Raw genomic sequence first — 19,041 nt, 5'->3', positions numbered from 1 at the left:
CAAACTTATATACACAGACAGGTGACATATTAAAGGAAAACATAATGAATCCAGATGCTACAGGGCACGAGAGGCCACTGAATTGTTTGATGAGTGTGAAAATGACGTCTTTTGGAAGAAAAGTGCTCATCCCCCCAGGAGAGTTTCAGAGACTCGATGCCAAAGAGTGTTTAAGCTGTTCTGGAGGCCAACATCTCAGTCTACATATCTGCCAAATCTCCACAGTAGTTTTAGACAGCCGATATGCAACTAGTTCAATAAAATCATTTACCATCCTGTATTATTCATGACAATTCAATGTTGTGTACTACTTGGGCTTCTAGAGACCTCTCACTTAAAGCTAAGGCGGTAGTAATACGTTTTGTTTATCAAACGTCCATGTTTGCATATTGCTCATCTTGTTTTCATTCCTTCTGTGGCCTGATGGTACAGCAACATGTAAGGGCAAAAGTCTAGATTTTCCCAGTGAAAAAGGCAATCATTTTACACCTAAGATAAATAGTGCAGGGCTGTTGCCCACTTTGCTCTTCACTTTTGGCACATGACTGAAGACCACTGACTTGACCCCTAAAACCAGCGTGTGCATGATGCACTTGATTGAATTTTATCTTTTAATTTTAAAACTGATGCCATACTGCTCGCTCTGGTGGTCTTTGTGAATGAGCAGATTACTCATTTTTTAGCAATATTTGCATTTTGGTATGTTTGGGACAAATCATCCCACTTGATCCCTATATCGACTTGTGTGTTTTCTGCTGCCTTCAAAGACCCTCGGGAATGTCTCCAATCGTACGAGCCTTTCTTGCTGCACATTGGGGTGCTTTTTAAATGGTTGTTTTTGATAGATCTTTCGTACTGGAATCAAATTTAATGTATTAAATACATAGACTTTCTTCACAGTGTATGATTGAATATGCTGTGGCACTCTGGTGGAGGTAGAGTCATTAGGGACGACTACATTTGAAGTTAAGTAAGTGCAAACTCAAACATAGCTACACAATAATTGTAGACAGGTTTTATTTAATTTTTAAAATGTATTCAGCCCTTGTATTAACAGTGTTACAAAATAATGCATATATACACATGTAAATCATAACAAATCATATCTAACAAACGAAGAAAGACACTTTATTGTTAGAAAAAGTGCAGGCTGAAGCTTAAGCTCATTATGCTTACTCTTTTTGCCTCATACAAAAAACAAACAAACAATACAAAACAATAGTCCCAAAATAGAAAATCAAACATTTCATTCACCATTATGTTCATACCTCAGATTTTTGTTTACTATGTTATCTTTGAACATTTTTTTTAATTCACGAAGTATAGTACACATTTTCAGTGTTTATTTGTTTGGCTTCAGAGTGACACACCCTATCCTATTTGCCTTTAGTTTGTAGAGATATTTCCGATAGCACGTAAAGGCAGCAGTCAGGGCAGTGCGCGCCCCCGCCGCCCCGCCGCGCCCCCGCCGCCCCCCTCCTTGTTCCGAGTGAAAAGTGAGATAGTGAGGAAAAAGCAACGGGAGGAAGCACCATGGAGGGAGAAAGCTGGATGTATTAGCGAGTTTGTAACTTTAGGGCAGGTTTTCCTCCCTCTTTCTTGCGTTTTTGCGTAAACGAATTAAAGTAACTCAATGCGGTGAGATCCGGTGTGTATTTTATGTGCTGGGAAAACGTCGTAAATCTCCCGAACATTCAAACATTCAACTGACCGCGGACGGTTAGCACAGCCCGACTGAAATTAGCCTCTCTCAGCTAGCAAGAAAGGACAAAAAACAGGCTAGTGGAAAAGAAGTTAAAGCTACAAGTGGCGCTGCGGCGTAAAGTAACTCGTAATGTTGCCTCCCGGGATTAACTTCAGATACGGATGAGAAAGAAATTGGAGGCTGGGGAACACCGAGAACAACTGCGAGCCAGACGACCACTGCTATGTCGGGGTTGATTCACGGCTCCGGCAGTCCGTCTGAGTCCCGGGGTTGGCCGCACTCGGTGCTGTGGAGGGTTGGGGGCTTCTTCTTCCTCCTGCTGCTGGAAGGGACCGGCTGCCTCGCCAACCCAAGCAGCGTTTCAGGCGTCAACAACAACCATAGTGTCAACATCTACATGAGTGTGGAGGAAGTGAAGAAGCTTTTGGGTAAGAAGGATTTGAGTACGGCCTACATTGAGATCCAGCTGTCTTCAAACTTTGTGCTCAGTGTTATCTGTGTGTGTTGTGATGCAGTTGTGCCCCCCCACATCTACACTTTTCCTTCTAAAACTGAAGTAGTAAATCATTAACCCCTACTTAAATTGTTTTTTTGTAAACAGCTCTTGTATTACACATAGTGTGAGTCATTTTTGTAATTCGGGGCCATCTAAATGCTCCCTGATCCACAGTAGAGACTTTACCTTGGAGCCAAAGACCATGAGAGTTAGATATTTTTATAATAAATAAATAATTATGAAGATCTTTTCCTCTTATTCTTAAATTCTTATTCTCTGGGTATAAATCAGATGATTGAAGTGCTCATGTGAATAGAAACTAATGTTGGCTGTAAATTGCACCCTATGCCATCACAATAATAGCAGACAGTTGGGCAGTAGTTAACTTTTTTGAGCTGTTATGTAGCTATTATAACTATATTGATAAAAGTGGAATACTTGATATAACTTAACAATAGGATCTTTAACTTCACACACTGCCACTGTTATGTTCAGTGTTGCGTCGGCCCAGCTAAAGATATTACTGAATATTCCTTCAAAACAAGAAAGTCACAAGTTCCATCATTAATCAGCTCCTGCTCAAGCTGTATTAAGAAAGGTATGCAGATGCGTCACCAGAAATAGTGGAAAGGAGGAAGTGACCTAGTCATACATTTAAGAACCAGAGTTGGATATTTGTGGTGGAGGTAAGTTTGGTGGGAACTCTTTGTAGAAGATGCACACAGTTCTGTATCTTATGTATGATAGGGTCCAAGGACATTGTGGTCCATGTAACTGTCCTGACCACATTAGGTCAGCAGGACTTAATCCCTACTGTACACAAAGTTCTAAAAATATAGGTTACCACTTGCCAAAAATGTAGTGATCTTGTTGTAAGAGGTCAGAGAATTTAAACCACATCTCCATGGCCTTCCTAGACCGCAAAATGGACAGATTTGTGCTGTTTTTACTTCATGATTGATTTTTTTTTTTGTAGGTTGGCTGTCATAGTGTTTGTTCAGGAATGGGCTAATAACCGTTATCCTGTCGCCAAGGTCGAGTCAGTCTACGGATTAATACTAAGTTGTTAATTCAGGGTTTACTAAAGATGTGTTGAGGGTGCAGTTTGAAACCAGTCATTTACCATGTGAGTGCCGCTGAACAGTCTAATGAAGGGGTAGAAGTGCTAAGAGCGCGATGTTTTTGTGGAGGGGAGGAAGCTAATGTTGCAGCTTCTCACACTGACTAATGTGCAGCTGTAGATAAGTGCATCATCATCTTGTAATGGCATCAGAGATTTTGCACCAGATTTGAGTTAGTAGGAATCAGCTGAACGACTGTGTTTCTGTTCATTCACCGAGGAGAACGTCTCAGGTGTGTCCAAGCTTTGAACAAGAAGTCACGTTGGCTAACCTCTTCATGCTGTTTACTGTATGCAGAGATGTTCAGAGCTGCCAGCCAGCATACAGAAACGCTGGTTTGCTTGTGACTATGTTTAGGCCCTTTGATGTTTGTACATGAGCATTATATTTATGCAGATTTTGTGGGATATTTCCCAGAATTTGTTGTGGAGTGCTACATGTAGTATAATGATTTTGGTCTCTGTCTTTCTGACACCAGCATCAAAGTATCACCCATCCTGCTGTTTTAAAAAAAAAAACAACATTTCAGCTCCTTTTCTCCTCTCTGTAATCTGACTGGTGTTAGACCGTAGGCTGATTCTGTCCCTTTCGGTTCTTCTTGTTCTCCATCACTCTATAGTTAATCCTCTGTTGCCAGATGAGGGCCTCTCTTGTGGTTTGCCTGAAACCCTCGTCTGGTCGTATGGAGAAATTTCTTAATGTTTGACAACTATGTGTGCGGAGCGAAAAAGTATGTGTGGACAGAAACTTCCATGATGCAGAGGCAAATGTAGGAAAAATGTTGGAGGGAGGTGAAACTGGCATCATCCCCACATTGGCAATAGGCTGCTGGGGAGTCTCATTGCAGATTCATGTAGAAGACCCAAAGATTACTTCTTGTGTTTTTTAAACCAGCTGGTACAGGATGGGTGTTGCTGTAACAGTAAGATATAAACCTCAGACTCTCCAGATGACTGAATGAACATAATGAATGAAAATACATCATATATATTGTGCGTTCCTATTTTTCCTGGATGAAAACCAATTGACAGATTTTGTGAAAATCTATTTGACATGTGTAACAACACCACTTGGCAAAGCCTTTAAAAGATTTATTGTTGCTATGAGGGATGTCAACGGTTAACAGTTAATTGGTTAACCGCTGAGAATATTTTTGACTGGTTACGCATGTCGGTCCAAAGGTTAAATTGCATACACACTCCGCTAATGGCTAGTCAGTTGTTCACAACATCAGATATGTAAAACTGACCTCTACACGGAGTGTTGCATTATGGGTTGTTTGTAACGAGTCTGTTTATAGTGAGTTTGTCATAGTCAGTCAGCACTAAAAGTGTTTGGTTAGTTCAGTTTAACCTGCAGGAGTCTCTGAAGGCTCGTGTAATGTGTTCTTCTGCCAAGGAGGAAATAAATTCATGATGAGTGCAAACGAGTCCAAAGCGTCTTCCGACGTCTCTACTGCAGAAGTGTAATTTGTCAAGCTGCCAAATACCACTGTGACAGATGATGAGGAGCTCAACACAACAGGCAGTCTTATAAATGCTAACTGCCGGAGAAAATAATTTCTGACTGCTTCCAAGAGCCTGTTAGGAGAGTGTGTGAGTATTTAACTATACTATGGTGTAAGTTATACTCAAAAAGTAATGTTATTTTTCCAAAAACAGCTGTTGGAAAAGTGGGGGTCGTCTCATAATCAGGGTTGCCTTATATTCGTATTATTTATATTTCTAACCCGAGCCCAAGTACATTGTGCCATTGAGAGCTACTGTGACTAAACACATTGAAAAACAACTTGAGGAGAAGGATGAGCTAAAAGTCAAGCTAACATTAGCTCTGACCACCGACTGCTGGACAGCTCTCACAAACGAAAGCTACATCACAACTTTTCTGTCGACCTGTCGAAAGCTGTCGAAAGTTGGTCCCCAATTAGGATGCATTAAAAAGTGTGTATTAAGATTTATCTCATTGCTGAGCAGCTAGCAGCCCTGTACGCACACATGCTTTAATATACAGGATATACCTGCAACTTCCTGTTGATAAAAAATAAATGCAATCTTCTAAAACTGTTTTCCAAACCACAAAGGGCTTGAGTTAGCTCGCACAATAGGCTTTTTCTTTCACAGTAAGAAAAGCACAGGTGTAAATATTTGAAATTAATGACGGTGGGATGCTGGCTCACTGTCACACTGTCATGGCTTACTGGGACACCTGAATAGAAGGGAGCCATGGTTTATGTTATTAGTAACACCTGTGCTTTTCCTTCTACAACAAGTCAAAATGTTTGCTGTGAAGAAGGTTGATAGCAGGTCCTGGAAGTGCCACAACAATGTGGAGTGGAGCAGTTATTCATTTTATTAGTTACGCCTGTGTGTTTTCTGCTATGACATGTCTGCCTTTTGCCAACACAAAGGTAGGGCTGAATGATTCAGTCACAATAAAAAATTTTGACTTGAACAAGTGCAATTTTCAAATTGCAAGAGTCGCGTTATAATTCAGCTATAACACAAGTTATTAGCAATGTTTTAACAAGCTGGAAGAGCTGCTGTCACAGGCAGGTTAGTTCAGTATAGCCAGTGAATTTTATATTCTGCAGGTAACCGAACTACTAAACAAAACTGTTGGTGGTTGTCTCGTGTGGTTAATATGTTCTCAGCATGCTGTTGTCTGCACTATTGATCATCCAGAAGTGGTTTTAGTCATTTTTTCGCAAAAATGTCAAACATTTGCTGTGCGCAGCTTCTGAAATGTGAGCTTTTCTGTGTCATACATGATTATAAACTGAATATCTTTGGATTTCGGACTGTTTATATGACAAAACAAGACATTCGAGGTTGTCACGATTGACTGTAAGAAGTTATAATGGCAGTTAAAATAGCATTTTCTCTATTTTCTGCCATTTTATAGATGAAATGAGTAACTCAGAAAATAATTTGTTGCAGCCCTAAAATCATTGTTTCAAGCTTATCACCTGAAAAGCTCTGAAATGTGACTTGTGGGATTTGGTATTATGAAGCAACTTGTCCAGAGAGTCTGTGAAGGGAATGTTAGTTCATATCAAAACTTGTAGTTATGTTGTCAGCAGTTTGTCATTATTTCCACAAACAGACAACAACATAGTTGTTAACAATGAATAAAACACCACATTTAAATGTCATGATTGAACCCTGAATGAAAGTTAAAATGAGTATTCTCTGGTGTACTACTGACGTATCATTCATTGTTTAATGTTACGCAGACCACAAACACAGGCCTGGAGATTCATTTGTAGATAATAAGAGCAGTTGAAATCACAGTCAGCAACTCTGCTCTGACCATTTTGAGCAGGTTCCTTGTTGGTGACTGTTTGCATTGAAATGCAGCATTCCCATAGCTCCTATCCTGAACAGGATTTATATTCACTGCAATTTTTACAATACGCTAATAAAATTATATTTGTCAATAAAGCATTGAGACATTATTATGATAGGAAAAAGTAACATCAAGTAATGTAGTCTTGCTATGGTCTCTGGTCGCATTTTAAGCAGACTGTCAGTTTATAACTTTGCCAAACAACCTGATTCTCAAGGGGCCAGCAAGGAAAATGCACAGGAAAACGTCACGGCTGAACTGAAACAGAGTTTTGCGTACACAGAATGTTTGTCTATGGATGAAGTGGAGTCCTTGATGGTTTCTGCATATGACTAATGGGGAGTCAACTGTCCGTCTCAAAAACTCTCAGCTCACTCTACGCATGTATCCCTAAACTCAGCTCCCATATCAGCTGTGTCTCAAGACCTGCAGCCCGGGTTTGAATTGTGTTGCAGCTGCCAGCTCGAATTCAATTACTGAAGGATCAGTTTTGGCTGGACGGCAGTTGAAAAATGCTAAAAATCTTTGCAATCTATTCTTTTTTTTTTTACAAAACATGGGAAGTTGTTGTTACACGATGACTCACAGGAGTAAAACAGCTACTTGTGCGTCAGAAAACATTTGCTTTTTAGAACAAAAGCTTTCTGGAATGTATTTTGAAAGTCTGTAAAGGCTTGGTAACATAGATACTTCTTGAATCAGATCTTTAAGAAATTACATTTAATTGTATAGTCTTGAAAGGAAACCACAGGTATAATTCAATCCCAGGAGAGAAGGGAGACTCAATTAGTCGATCGTTTTTTTTAAAGTGACAAAAACTGAAAAATGTCTACCACAGTTTTTTAGACCACAGGGTGAGGTCTTTTAAATGTTATGTTTTGTCTGACTAACCATCTCAAATCCAAAGATATTCAGTTTACAAAGATAGAAAAGCAGCAAATCCTCACGTCGTGGAGAAGCTGTAACCAGAGAACTACTTTCATAAGGCTCATGACCCGGGCTATGACACCGGTTTTACAGGCTTCAATAGCTTTCTGTCTTTCTCTGTTTTCCTGGCATTTTGACCATCCATGTGATCATTCAGAAGATGAAGGATGGAGTGAAAATAAGCTTTTTCTGTACCATCCAGCGTGTGCTCCCTGTCTTCTATAATAATGACCTTTTTGAGCCCAGTTTTCCGTGGTAGAATCACCAGTCGACTTGATCCCTAACACATTACTCTGAGGAATTTGTCTTGGTGGAAAGTAAGCACTAAGAGAGTCTGTTTTCTAGTCCCTGCATGGCATGCTTCCTGTGTCACTGGATCTTGCTGCTTACTGTAGTTGTATTGGGCTTTTTCAGTAAACGCAAAACCATAGCTCCCCAACCAAAATTAGTATTCTGTAGACTAAATAAGCACTTCCATTAAAATCAGTTTTTCCAATACTTTGCTTGTGGTAAGGGCAGCTACAATTGTTGACAGACTCTAATCTGACATCTCTCAGTTGTTCAGTAACACCGCCGTGTACTACAACTACCTTGAATATTATAATCTTTCCAACAGAGAAGCAATGTGGTCATTTTTTCCGTTCGCCCAATCAGGTGAGTAGGCCAGCAGTTGGTGTAATCCCTCTCATGTAGCATGTAAAAATGAAAAAAAAAAAAACAGATCTCATAAAAAAAAAAAAAAAAGTGAGCAAGTGTGTAAAATCTTCGTCGGATTCTGAAGAGCATGGCGGCGAACCAGCCTTCCTCCCCTCCTCCAAAGAGCTGAAAGGCAAGCAGGGGCTTTGAAAAAGAGCCTGTGAACTGTGAGGAGTGATTGGCAGCAGTATTCATTTCCTTCATGCCACTCTCCAAGGAGCCTGTGGTTGAATAGGGGAGCCCCTGCTTTCACATCTTTTGTCTGAGAGCCGCTGCGCTCACAGGACATTCTGTAAAGCTACGACCCGTTCTATAAGTTGTTGCCCTTCTGCTAAAATCCCAATATTTTTTTCTTCTTGTATGTCCGTTTGACAATAAATGTCATAAGACTTTGAACTTTATTCTAATTCTATTCAGGCCAATGTCATACTTGAGTTTTTTTGACTGTGGAGATGAAGAATAATTTAGGAGCTGTACATGTTGAAATTAGATATTTTCAAGCCTACTAGTATCTGTAGAATTTGTAAAATAGAAGATACATTTTGTCAGGAAAAACACTTGCTAGCCTGAAAAAAAAAAAAGATTATATATGTATGTATTTGACCGTGCACACACAGCCCTTGCTTTCAAAGTGATGGCGTACTCACAAAGCCGCCCATGTAAAACAGCATCTAAAAATAGTTGAGTAAGTGGTGTGTGAGACCTCTTAAACGACTCTTTAGTCACCTCAAGATGAAATCATTCTGCCACATACAGCTAATCATTTTTTCAGTAAACCATTTGATATTTGTTTATTTGTTGAGTAAACGAAGGTGCCCCTTTGAGCAACAAATAAGCATCAATGAGGTGCCTATAATGGGATAGCGGCAGACAGTCTTGCTCAGATTCCTTTCCCTGCCTTCATCCTCGTCTGCCCTTGGGGCACTTCATGGAATAAAAGAGGCAAACTGATGTATGGTCTCTTTGAAGTAAATCAAAGAAAACCACAGAGATTGTGACTTAATGTGTGTTTTTCTCCTAGCTGCAAGATACTTTGAAATGTCACTATTTTGCCACCAGTGCTTTTACAACAGCCAAGCTGGTGTCTTTGGTTAGGATGTTTGGTAATGCATTTCAGAGAACGTACTATCCTATATCCTTATTCTAGGTCATCACTGTGCCTTCCTCTTCCTTTTTGATGTCCATCCTTTGGTAATAGAAAGGAGTTTTCTCTTGAGACAAGGCACTAACGCTTGGGCATGCCTAACTTTTTCCTTTGGCAGGAAAGGTGCATGCACTGAGAATGGTAGGTTTATGCTTTGAATGTACCATCAACAATGTGTGTCAAACTTAGACTCTACCAGCTTACACAAGGTGGTCTGTTACTCCATTTCCAGCAAATACTGGCCTAAGGGAACACTTTAGTAGCCTGGGCCATCGAGCAGCATCTCATCACAGCTGCAAACTTACCACCTTTTAGCAAAATTTGCCATTTTGAATGAAAAATATGGGCAAATCACAGATACACCTGCGTTTGATGCAGGACCGTGCTTTACCACATATCTGTGATGTAAACTATTTTTGGTTGCTGTTACTTGAAATGTTGCTACTTAGCTGAGCTACAGAACATTAGTTTCTTCAAACAGAACCAACTTTAGCTTTGTTTTCTATAGCGAAAGCAGCAAACAATTAAAGCGGTGCATGGTGAAGCCTAGTTTATAATCATATTAATTATCTCTGGGGTTCTGGGGGGGGGTGCTGTCACCTTCTTGTACTCACTTGAGTTTGCAGCTGTGGTTAAAGCAAAACACATATCCTCTCTTTTCTGGGAAGTAACTTTGAGCTGCGGTGGGATGTCAGGTGATTTCCTGCTGAAATTGTTGACCCAATGCCTCGTGTTAGAGAGGATGTTATTAAAGTTCGGCGTGGCTATTTAGGGATCCAAAGCCCAAATCAAGTTTTCTTGAACATAACCATCATATATTGTTCTTGTGTTAATGAGTTAATGAGACATGTTTTCATTTTCAGATAAAAAGAAAAATACAGACTGTTTTGGGAGTTTTGTGCATTTTGAACAAAAGCTATTGTCACTATCAAAGTGAATTGTCATCCGGGTTTTTATTAAGTACTGTAAAACTCTAATTAATAGGTTTGGTCACTGTTTGCTTAGATAAGAAGTGAAAGCACGTCCTTCATTAGAGACAGCCTTACTGCTATTGGAGATGGACTTTGATTTCATAAAGCAACTGACTCAGTCCTCCTATCATTTCTGGACACGTTCTGTGTGTTTTCCCCGAGCATGTTGGTTGCTCTCTGTTGGTTCAAGCAGGGACGTCTTGATTACCTTTACTTGGTGAAGTAATAATGACATTGTTCCCTCTCCACCATGTCTTGTTTTTACTTGTCAGCTGACACTTTACGTAATGTCTTTTTCAAGCACAGACCAAAAAAAAAAGGTCTCTTCAGTTTTGAGCTTTTCCAGTGTCTCTGATACCTAAGAGCTTGAGATCCTTCGTACATTACCCCCGCTCTCCTGCCTCATTCATGCCTGTGGATTTGTTTGGAGTTTCCAGTTGATAGAGTTTCACGCAGGCCCTCATTTTCTCCTTCCTTGGTTAATGTGGCCAGTGTCTTCCCAGTGAGAGCCTGGAGGGAGTGTTTATCTCCTGAGCGCTCAGGGATGGAGGCTTTGGGAGGTATAGTGTCGACTGTGCGCACAAGAGGGTCTTTGTTATATCTGTCCTGGACCTTACCACCTGGCCACTGCCACCTTTGTTCTCCTCTTTCAAAGTCTGCAACGTGATCCACGGCTTGCCAGAGAACACTGCATGTCATCTTAAAGCTTTGTAGAGCCCAAAATGTTGAGACAAAGTAAGATTTATTATGCCTGATTTGTCGCTGTAATCTATAGTTTTGTGTTGACATCTATAGATGAAAGGAACGGCCATTTCCAGTATATTTTTAGGGCTGATTCGATATGTGATGTTATGTAAAAGGTTTATGATAACAAGGTATCCATGCCAGTTTGAATCTCTGAACCAGCAAAGAAAATCTGTGTAGGGGAAGTGAGTGATTAATGCTCTCTCCCCTCCCATAGTTGAAAGAAGTTTTGCTGTGCCCTTGAGCAAGGTATGTAAATTTTAGTCCAGTGGAGCCTCTGTGGCCAACAGCAGAGGGCTGATTGTACTGGGCAGCTCTGTGGTATGTTATGTTTATGAATGTCAGTAAGTAAACTAAGCATTGGCATCTCAAACTGTATTTCAAAAAGTCCACATGTATCACAGTTCATTTAACAGTTACAATTTTAGGCACCTTATCTTTACATAGATGTACAGATATGGTGCATGTTTTTCTTATCATGGTCTTGGTCTCACTGGTAGCACTTTATTCTAGGGATGCATGTAATTGGATTTTTTTCCCAATATCTGATATGCCGATATTTTCCACCTCATTTTTGCCAATACTGATATATGCACACATTTTTTTCCACTTGGCTGAGGAGATTATTTCGCATACAATCATAGATCGTACTAAGACAATATATGAAGGAGGAACTTTGGAAGTCTGGAGTTCAGGAGCTCAGCATTAAAACATTACTGCTCGACCCACTTGGCAGGTTTATTAGAGTTTTCTTTGAGTTTATTTGAAAGACAGGATTATGATTTAATCTCTGGTCCACACACTGAAGAAGAAGGTGGCGATAACGCACCTAATACGTTGGTTGCCGACCATCATTGGCAATTAAAAGAAACCAAAGAAGTTTTTTTCAAACAGAGTGGTACATCCTGTCAGCCGAGGTGTTTCCTATCTCTGTAGCCGAGCACAGCAGCTTCTCCCGGCGTTTCCTCCGCAGGCTCCACTTCACACAGCTGCCCAGTAGACCCGCTGCTTCTTCCCACTTTGACGGGAATAACAAACTGGGGCTCGGTGCGCCGGTTGGATCCACACGGAGAGCCGGGGCTAGCGGAGCATTAGCTGCAGCACGGCCGAAGGGAAGCACAGCCAGGCGGCGTAGGAGAAGGCAACGGATCGGCCTGTCATATCAACAGAAATGTTCATTTTAGGCTGATGCCGATATTTCCTTGTAAAGCCTTTATCGTCCAATATCGATGACGTGCCGATATTATTGTGCATCCCCACTTTATTTGTTTCTTCATCTACCCTTTTTCTAGCATGCAGCATGTTTTCAATGGTTTCTTAGTGACGTTACAGTAGTAGCTGCACTGGTTAACAAGCAGTGAGTTGTGCTGATGCTCATGATGCACTTAATGTGATGTTAAAGGATAGCTTTGGATAGGTTTTTGTTAGGTACGTATGTTGAGAGTTATTGGGCACTGTTATCATTCCTCCTGTTCATGGTGTCTGTGAATCAATCCCCTCCTAACCTGACTCTACTGCAAGAGATGGAGGATAAAATCCACTCTTTTTTTCCCCCCCACGGAAATGCATTCTGAAGTTTAGCTGAATATATATCTTCATCTTGGCATGTAGGTTTATTGGTAGTGTTGTGTCCAGGCAGCAAACCTACATTCCACTATAAGGAAGGATCCCTCCACTACAGCTCACAAAGGAAACACAAAGACAGAATTTCGTACTTAACGAAACAAAGACGGTGGATTTTGTTCCCCACTTTTCACAGTGGAGTCTGGGCTTCACAACCAGTGTGTAGAGGAGGAATGATTACAACGACCAAAAACACCCCTAAAGTACAAAATCCATGTGACTTTTTTTATTAAGATAAGCTTGAAAAATATAAAACCTATCCTGTAAAATCCTTTTTATACTGTTCCTTCCTACCTCTGTTCCTTAGAGGCTGGTTTTCTTGCAGACTCCTTTCATGGCCATTTTACAGTACTGCCTACTAGCTTTAATGTTGTCCTTTATTGCTATCTCGGATGTAGGTTTGCTACTACATAGCTGAGTCTCACTGAAAGTAGAGCATATGCCACCCTTTGAGAGTTTAATCTTTTTAATGACTGGTTACAGTGGAATTCACACATTTTTAGGAGTGTGTTTTTCCTTAACATTTTTAACCCTAATAATAGAAGCTGTTAAACCATGAAAAAGTCTCTAAGGGCTCCTCTTCCTCTTTGCACTTGTGCTTTCCCACTTGGCTATGCACAACATACAGTCTCATGCAGAATCACCACTCACTCATTTGCTGAAAAGATTTCAAAAGCTGTATGGAAAGTCACACGGCTATTCCAACCAGCGAGTTGTTCCTGGTCAAAGAAAAGGCCAATGATGTCTTGAGTAACAGAAACTAGCAATGCATTTCTTAGTTTTAAGTGTTTTCAGATCAGTGCGGGGCGATATATTGTAAATCACTTGACACCAGAAGAGTGAGAATGGAAGTGTTCAGCAGGAAATAGTCCCTCAAAACATAACATGCTGCCAAGCTAGTGTGCCGGAATCAAAATGATGTTATTTTCCATCAGCATTTAAAAAGTCTGTTAGCATCTGTAATAGCAAACAGCATGACGATGTAGTGAGTCTCTTTTAAATCTTGTGACCAAACACTAACTAAACAAGGATCTTGTTTACAGGCACACCTTCTAGTAATGCGGTTTTCCCATTCCAGCGAGTAGAGAGTGTGAGTCAGTTTCATGGTTCAGCTTCCTTAACTTCAGCAACCACTTATTCCCTGTCCTCAGTCTCAGTGGAGAAATAAGTTGTGTACACCGACAGGCTCCTGTTGCCAGTACCTTAAATTCCTGTTTTGAAGTTGTCGCTGTTCGGGTGGATGGCTGAGGTGCTGTGGGAGGGACAAACTTGAGCCCGGCTCACACTGGTCCTCTTTGGGCCTCTATGCCTGGTTGCATAGTTTAATTGGTATCAAAGCAGTGTGGCCACATGTTGAGACAAGGGAGGCACACAGAGTTGAGCATGAGAAAGGCAATTATTACAGGACTTAGCTGTGTGGCCGTGTAGGCATTTGTTAAGGCATCTGTTAAGTCCCTGCCTATCTGCACATGAGGGCCTGTGCATACACAAAATATCGCAGTTTTAGATTTTATCACATTTGTGCACATGTTTCACTCCATTTTCCAGTTGCTCATTTAAGGTTTGGCCACAAATAACTACTTGTACTATGTAAAATCACAAGTACTAAGTACTGTTAGCAAATTACTTAACTTTTAGCACTTATATTGTAACATAGGTGTAGTTCATGCCAAAATAAATAAATAGACCAATTAACATATACATTTACACACTGTGTTATCTACACATTAAAATACAAATCTGTTTTGAAAAAAAAAGGCAGGCAGGCAAAAGCACAAAAACAAATGATAAAAACAAGCAAATGGAAACAGGCCGAATCATAAAGACAGTGATAATAAAGTGCAAGTTGGTTCTTAATCAGTTATAAAATTGTAGATTGGACCACATAAAATACAGAGCATTACAAAATGTAATTAAATGGCAAACAGGAAAGTCTTTAGCTTGGATTTGAAAGTAGTCAGCAGTCCAGTCTGAGCTCTTTTGGCAATTTGTTCCACATTTGAGCAGCATAGACGCTAAAGGCAGCTTCGCCATGTTCAGTTTGACTCTGGGAACAACCAGTAATCCAGAAACAGCTGACGTGAGAGGTCTTCAGGGTTTGTACTGGCTCAGGAGATTTGATATGTATCTTGGAACTAAACTGTTCAGTGATTTATGGACAAGCAATAGTATTTTGAAGTTAATTCTCTGAGAAAATGGTAGCCAATGTAGTGATCTGAGAATTGGAGTTATATGCTTAGCTTGTTTGGTCCTTGTTACAACCCTGGCAGGAGCCTTCTGGATCAGCTGAATCTGTGTGATCGCTGTCTTACACAGACCTGTGAACAGCCAATTGCAGTAGTCCAGCCTGCTAGAGATAAAGGCATGCACAAGCTTCTCTAGATCTTGTTTTGAGTTGTGAGGTTTATCTCTGATCCTAGCGATACTTTTTAAGGTGGTAGAAGGCTGATTTTGTTATTGATTTAATGTGACTGCTGAACTTTAGGCATGAATCCAAGATAACGCTGAGATCTTAACTTGATTTTTACTCCTCAAGGTTGAGCACAGACATTAAGTTTTTCTTCATTGGCCCCAAAAGCAATGACTTCAGTTTCGGTCCTCATTTAACTGGAGAAAATATGGAGCATCCAGCTACTAACTTGTTTAATGCACTGTCCCAGGGAGTCTATTGAACTGTACTTGTCTGCTGACGCAGCTACATATTATTATATATATTACGTGTCATCTGCGTACGTGTGATATGAAACCTTAAAGTTTAGAATAATTTCAGCTAACAGGAGCATGCATAGACTAAATTAGAGGTCTGAGAATCGACCCTTGTGGAACTCCACATATTGTTGAGAGACGCTGATGCACAATTGATACAAAATAGTATCTGTCTTGAAGGTAGGACTTAAACCAATTCAGGACCATGTTAGAGAACACAGGCCAGTGACACAGGCCAGTGTTCAAGTTTGTCTATTAATATATTGTCATCAACTGTATCAAATGTTGCAGTAAGATCCAATAACACAAGGACAGAGACTTCACCAGAATCTGTGCTGAGTAGGGGTGTAACAGTACACAAAATTCCCGGTTTGGTATGTGCCTCACTTTTGAAAAATGTAAACATCCAACAATGGCTCATTGGTCGTAACTATCACTGAAACAGTTTAGTTGCTGCAGTGAAAAGGAAAATAATTTTTCTGTTTCCTGCAGGGAGTCAGGACAGCTGCTGACAGCTGTTTTATGCTGATGTATGGTCTAACTGTATATAAAGTAGTTCAAACTAGCTTCACCTCCAGCAGCTACAATAGTAGCATGCTGCTCTAACACTGATGCTTCAATATTAATAAAATAATAATGTAATGATGCAACTGCCTTATTTGAGCGGGATTCTCTTCCTTGTGTGTTCGATGTTTGTATTCCCTATGTGTTGTGTTTTATTTCCATTTAAACTGTAACTATTGTGCTCGTCTCTTAATAATAGACGAACAACAGACCCATAGCACTCAGTCAGTGCTATGGGTCTGTCATTTGTCATTCTGACGGCAGTGCCACTACTAGGTAACCAGGGTAACAAGGATACCTTGGCTAAGCCAGCTAGCTTACACCCATGAGCATGCTACAGCTAAGTAGTGTGCTGCCAAAACGTTCTAGGTGGAACACGCGCTCCAAGAATTATTGTTCTGCAAGTCATACCAAGTGGATTATTTAACTATTTTGACTGTAATTTTTTGGGTCACGGAGCATATTCTTCATATGACTATATGCAACAAACTGTAACGTACCCTGACGGTTCAAGATGAATACATGTACCGTTGCACCCCTAACACTGGGGTTAATGTCATTCGGAACCTTGATAAGAGCAGTCTCGGTACTGTAGTTTTGGTCAAAGTATTTATTTACTGCCAGACACTTTCTCAATAATCTTACTAATAATAGGCAGGTTTGATATGGGCCTGTAATTGTTTAGTACTGATGCATCCAGATTAGCTTTTTTTTAAAGTAGAATGATTATTGCAGTTTTCAGGGCTTTGGGGAAGACCCCTGAAAGCAGTGACCTGTTAACTATCTGTAATACATCTGTTGCCAGGCAACTAAAAACCTTTTTAAAAAATTCTGTAGGCAGAGAATCAAAGCAGCACGTGGAGGGTTTGAGACGTAAAACAATTTCTTCAAGAGTTGTGAGGTTTATGACATCAAAATGAGTCATCATTTAGTTCTAGTTGATTTCTGAGGCTTGTTATTTAAATTGATAGTTTGCCTAATTTTGACTAACAAACAACTTAAGATCCACTTACTGGCTTTTTCTGGAGCTTTCATTCAAATGTTATAGTATTCATCAGTTGATAGAGTTTATCATTGTTTGGACACAACTGAACAAACTCAGTTGATATTGAAAGTACCTGAAAAACCTAATATGTGGACCCTGAGTTAGGTCAAACTTTTTTTTTCCAAGTTCCAAGGTCAAGCTTTAACGTTCATGTTCAAATCTGTTATTTAGCTGGTAAATTATAGATTTGTTTGTATGTAATTGTTTATCAATTATACATTTAATTTATAGACCCAAATTGAATTTTCATCTGGCATGTTTGTGAGAATTTTGGAAAAGCCACCAATCTTTTTGTTTGGGCTTGTTAAGATACTAGTTTATGTAACACCCGTCGCCTCCCTGAGCTGGCAAGAATGTTTTTAATTGAGCCAATGTGAGAAAGGTCTATGAGCCAGAGCTCTGTCATAGCCCGGGGGTATTGGGGGAGCCTGGGCACATTCTTCCCCTCTCTTTAAACTAGATACTCAGAGACTGATAGAAAGACCCCACTCTGCCAGACAGACTTTCAAGGACTGATAGCACTGCCCCAGGCCAGGGTTGGGGATTTCACCAGTACACATTTGACTTGTATGACTTTCTAATGCAGCAAGAGTCCAATGAAAAAAATGTTAAAGGCTTCACTTTGTTACAGTGAATGATAAAGAAACACTTAATACAGTACCAAACTAAGCTTTCTGGTCTTCCTAAGCTGTGTGTTCACTAAAAACTGAATGGTTGAACAGATTGTGGATGTTGTAATGCAAGTTTGCATAATTTTATCTAAAGCATTCCACTCCCATCGTCTTAACCCTTCCCCTGCCCAGTTTTGTTTCCTGGACAGAAAATTGCGGTCATATTTTGGATGTTGTCTCACTTGAACGTTTTGAAGTTTTTCACTTGGGCACTAGGAGTTCTCAAGTACTAACAGATGTGTTTAGTCCATCTCTCTTATTGAGGGGGAACCCCCCCCCCCTTGATCCAAGCTGGCAGTTTGAGTGGATATTTTACCATTTTCCTAAGGCCCTCTGTGTATGTGTGTGTGTGTGTGTGTCTAAATCCACTTCTAGATTCAAACATTTGTTTTATGTCCAGTGTAGTGGCTTTTCTTCTTCTTCTTCATTTCCAACATATTCAGTAAATTTATCTAAATATTTCCTAATAAGGCACATTCATGTCTTCTGTCTTCACACAGGCCTTGACGCAGAGCTGTACTATGTGCGAGACGATGTGGTGAATCATTATGCGCTCACCTTCACCCTTCCTGTGCCCAGTGAGACCAACAGCCTTCACTTCACATGGCATTCAAAGACGAAGGTAAGTCTCAACATCTGGAATTATTGACGAATCATCTCAGTACCTGCATATCCATGTACACGTGCAGTACAACCCATTTGTGTGTCACCAACTTGTTTTTCATCATTCCTTGTTCAAAGGTGGATTACCGGCTTGGCTTCCTTGTGGAGAACCCTGTGGCCATGAACCAACCACGGAGCAACATCTCTTCTCAGGGGGAGGTGCCCCGTGTTCCCTCTGGTTTGTCTAATATTCGCCTTCTGTTGTGTCATGCACTCAAATATGCTTCTAGTTTGTAGACTTTGAAAAACCGTGTCAGTAAATCCCACACTCCTAACTTGTTCCATGTCAACCAGAGAGAATGGGGAACGTTTGAAAACATTAAACAATAGACATTATCATTGCTACCGTATCCACACTGATAATGTATTTAATCATTTTTATATTTCTGACTATACTGTAACGTAACTGTAACTTTTTACATTACGCATGTGAAGATTTCAGTATAAAAAGTAGTGAGGAGCATCTAAACAGTAGTGATATAGTTGTATACAACACTGTAGCAATCTTACATTTTTATAGCAAACTTGAATTTACTGCTGTCCATCATCTTTGATACGTTATTAGCATAATTTCTAGCCAGATATTATATATTGCAGAAGGCCAAGCATATCCCTGAATG

The 19,041-nt window shown here is 40.2% G+C and overlaps 1 protein-coding gene across 2 annotated transcripts in view; it reads left to right on the top strand.

Moving 5' to 3' along the window:
• The first annotated feature begins 1,481 nt into the window (after positions 1–1,481).
• Positions 1,482–19,041, top strand: part of ryk (receptor like tyrosine kinase) — a 38,942-nt gene continuing 21,382 nt past the window's right edge. The window contains exons 1-3 of one of the 2 annotated variants that reach the window (XM_044361852.1): positions 1,482–2,133; positions 18,259–18,380; positions 18,500–18,599. In XM_044361852.1, coding sequence (XP_044217787.1) covers positions 1,929–2,133; positions 18,259–18,380; positions 18,500–18,599 — 427 coding nt within the window. In that variant the 5' untranslated portion in view covers positions 1,482–1,928. The remainder of the gene's footprint in view (positions 2,134–18,258; positions 18,381–18,499; positions 18,600–19,041) is intronic. The other variant, XM_044361851.1, reaches the window with a different exon arrangement.

Source organism: Thunnus albacares, chromosome 9, assembly GCF_914725855.1.
Source record: "Thunnus albacares chromosome 9, fThuAlb1.1, whole genome shotgun sequence".
Taxonomy (NCBI): domain Eukaryota; kingdom Metazoa; phylum Chordata; class Actinopteri; order Scombriformes; family Scombridae; genus Thunnus; species Thunnus albacares.
The sequence above is the reverse complement of the archived record's forward strand: the minus strand, read 5'-3'. Positions and strand labels throughout refer to the sequence as shown.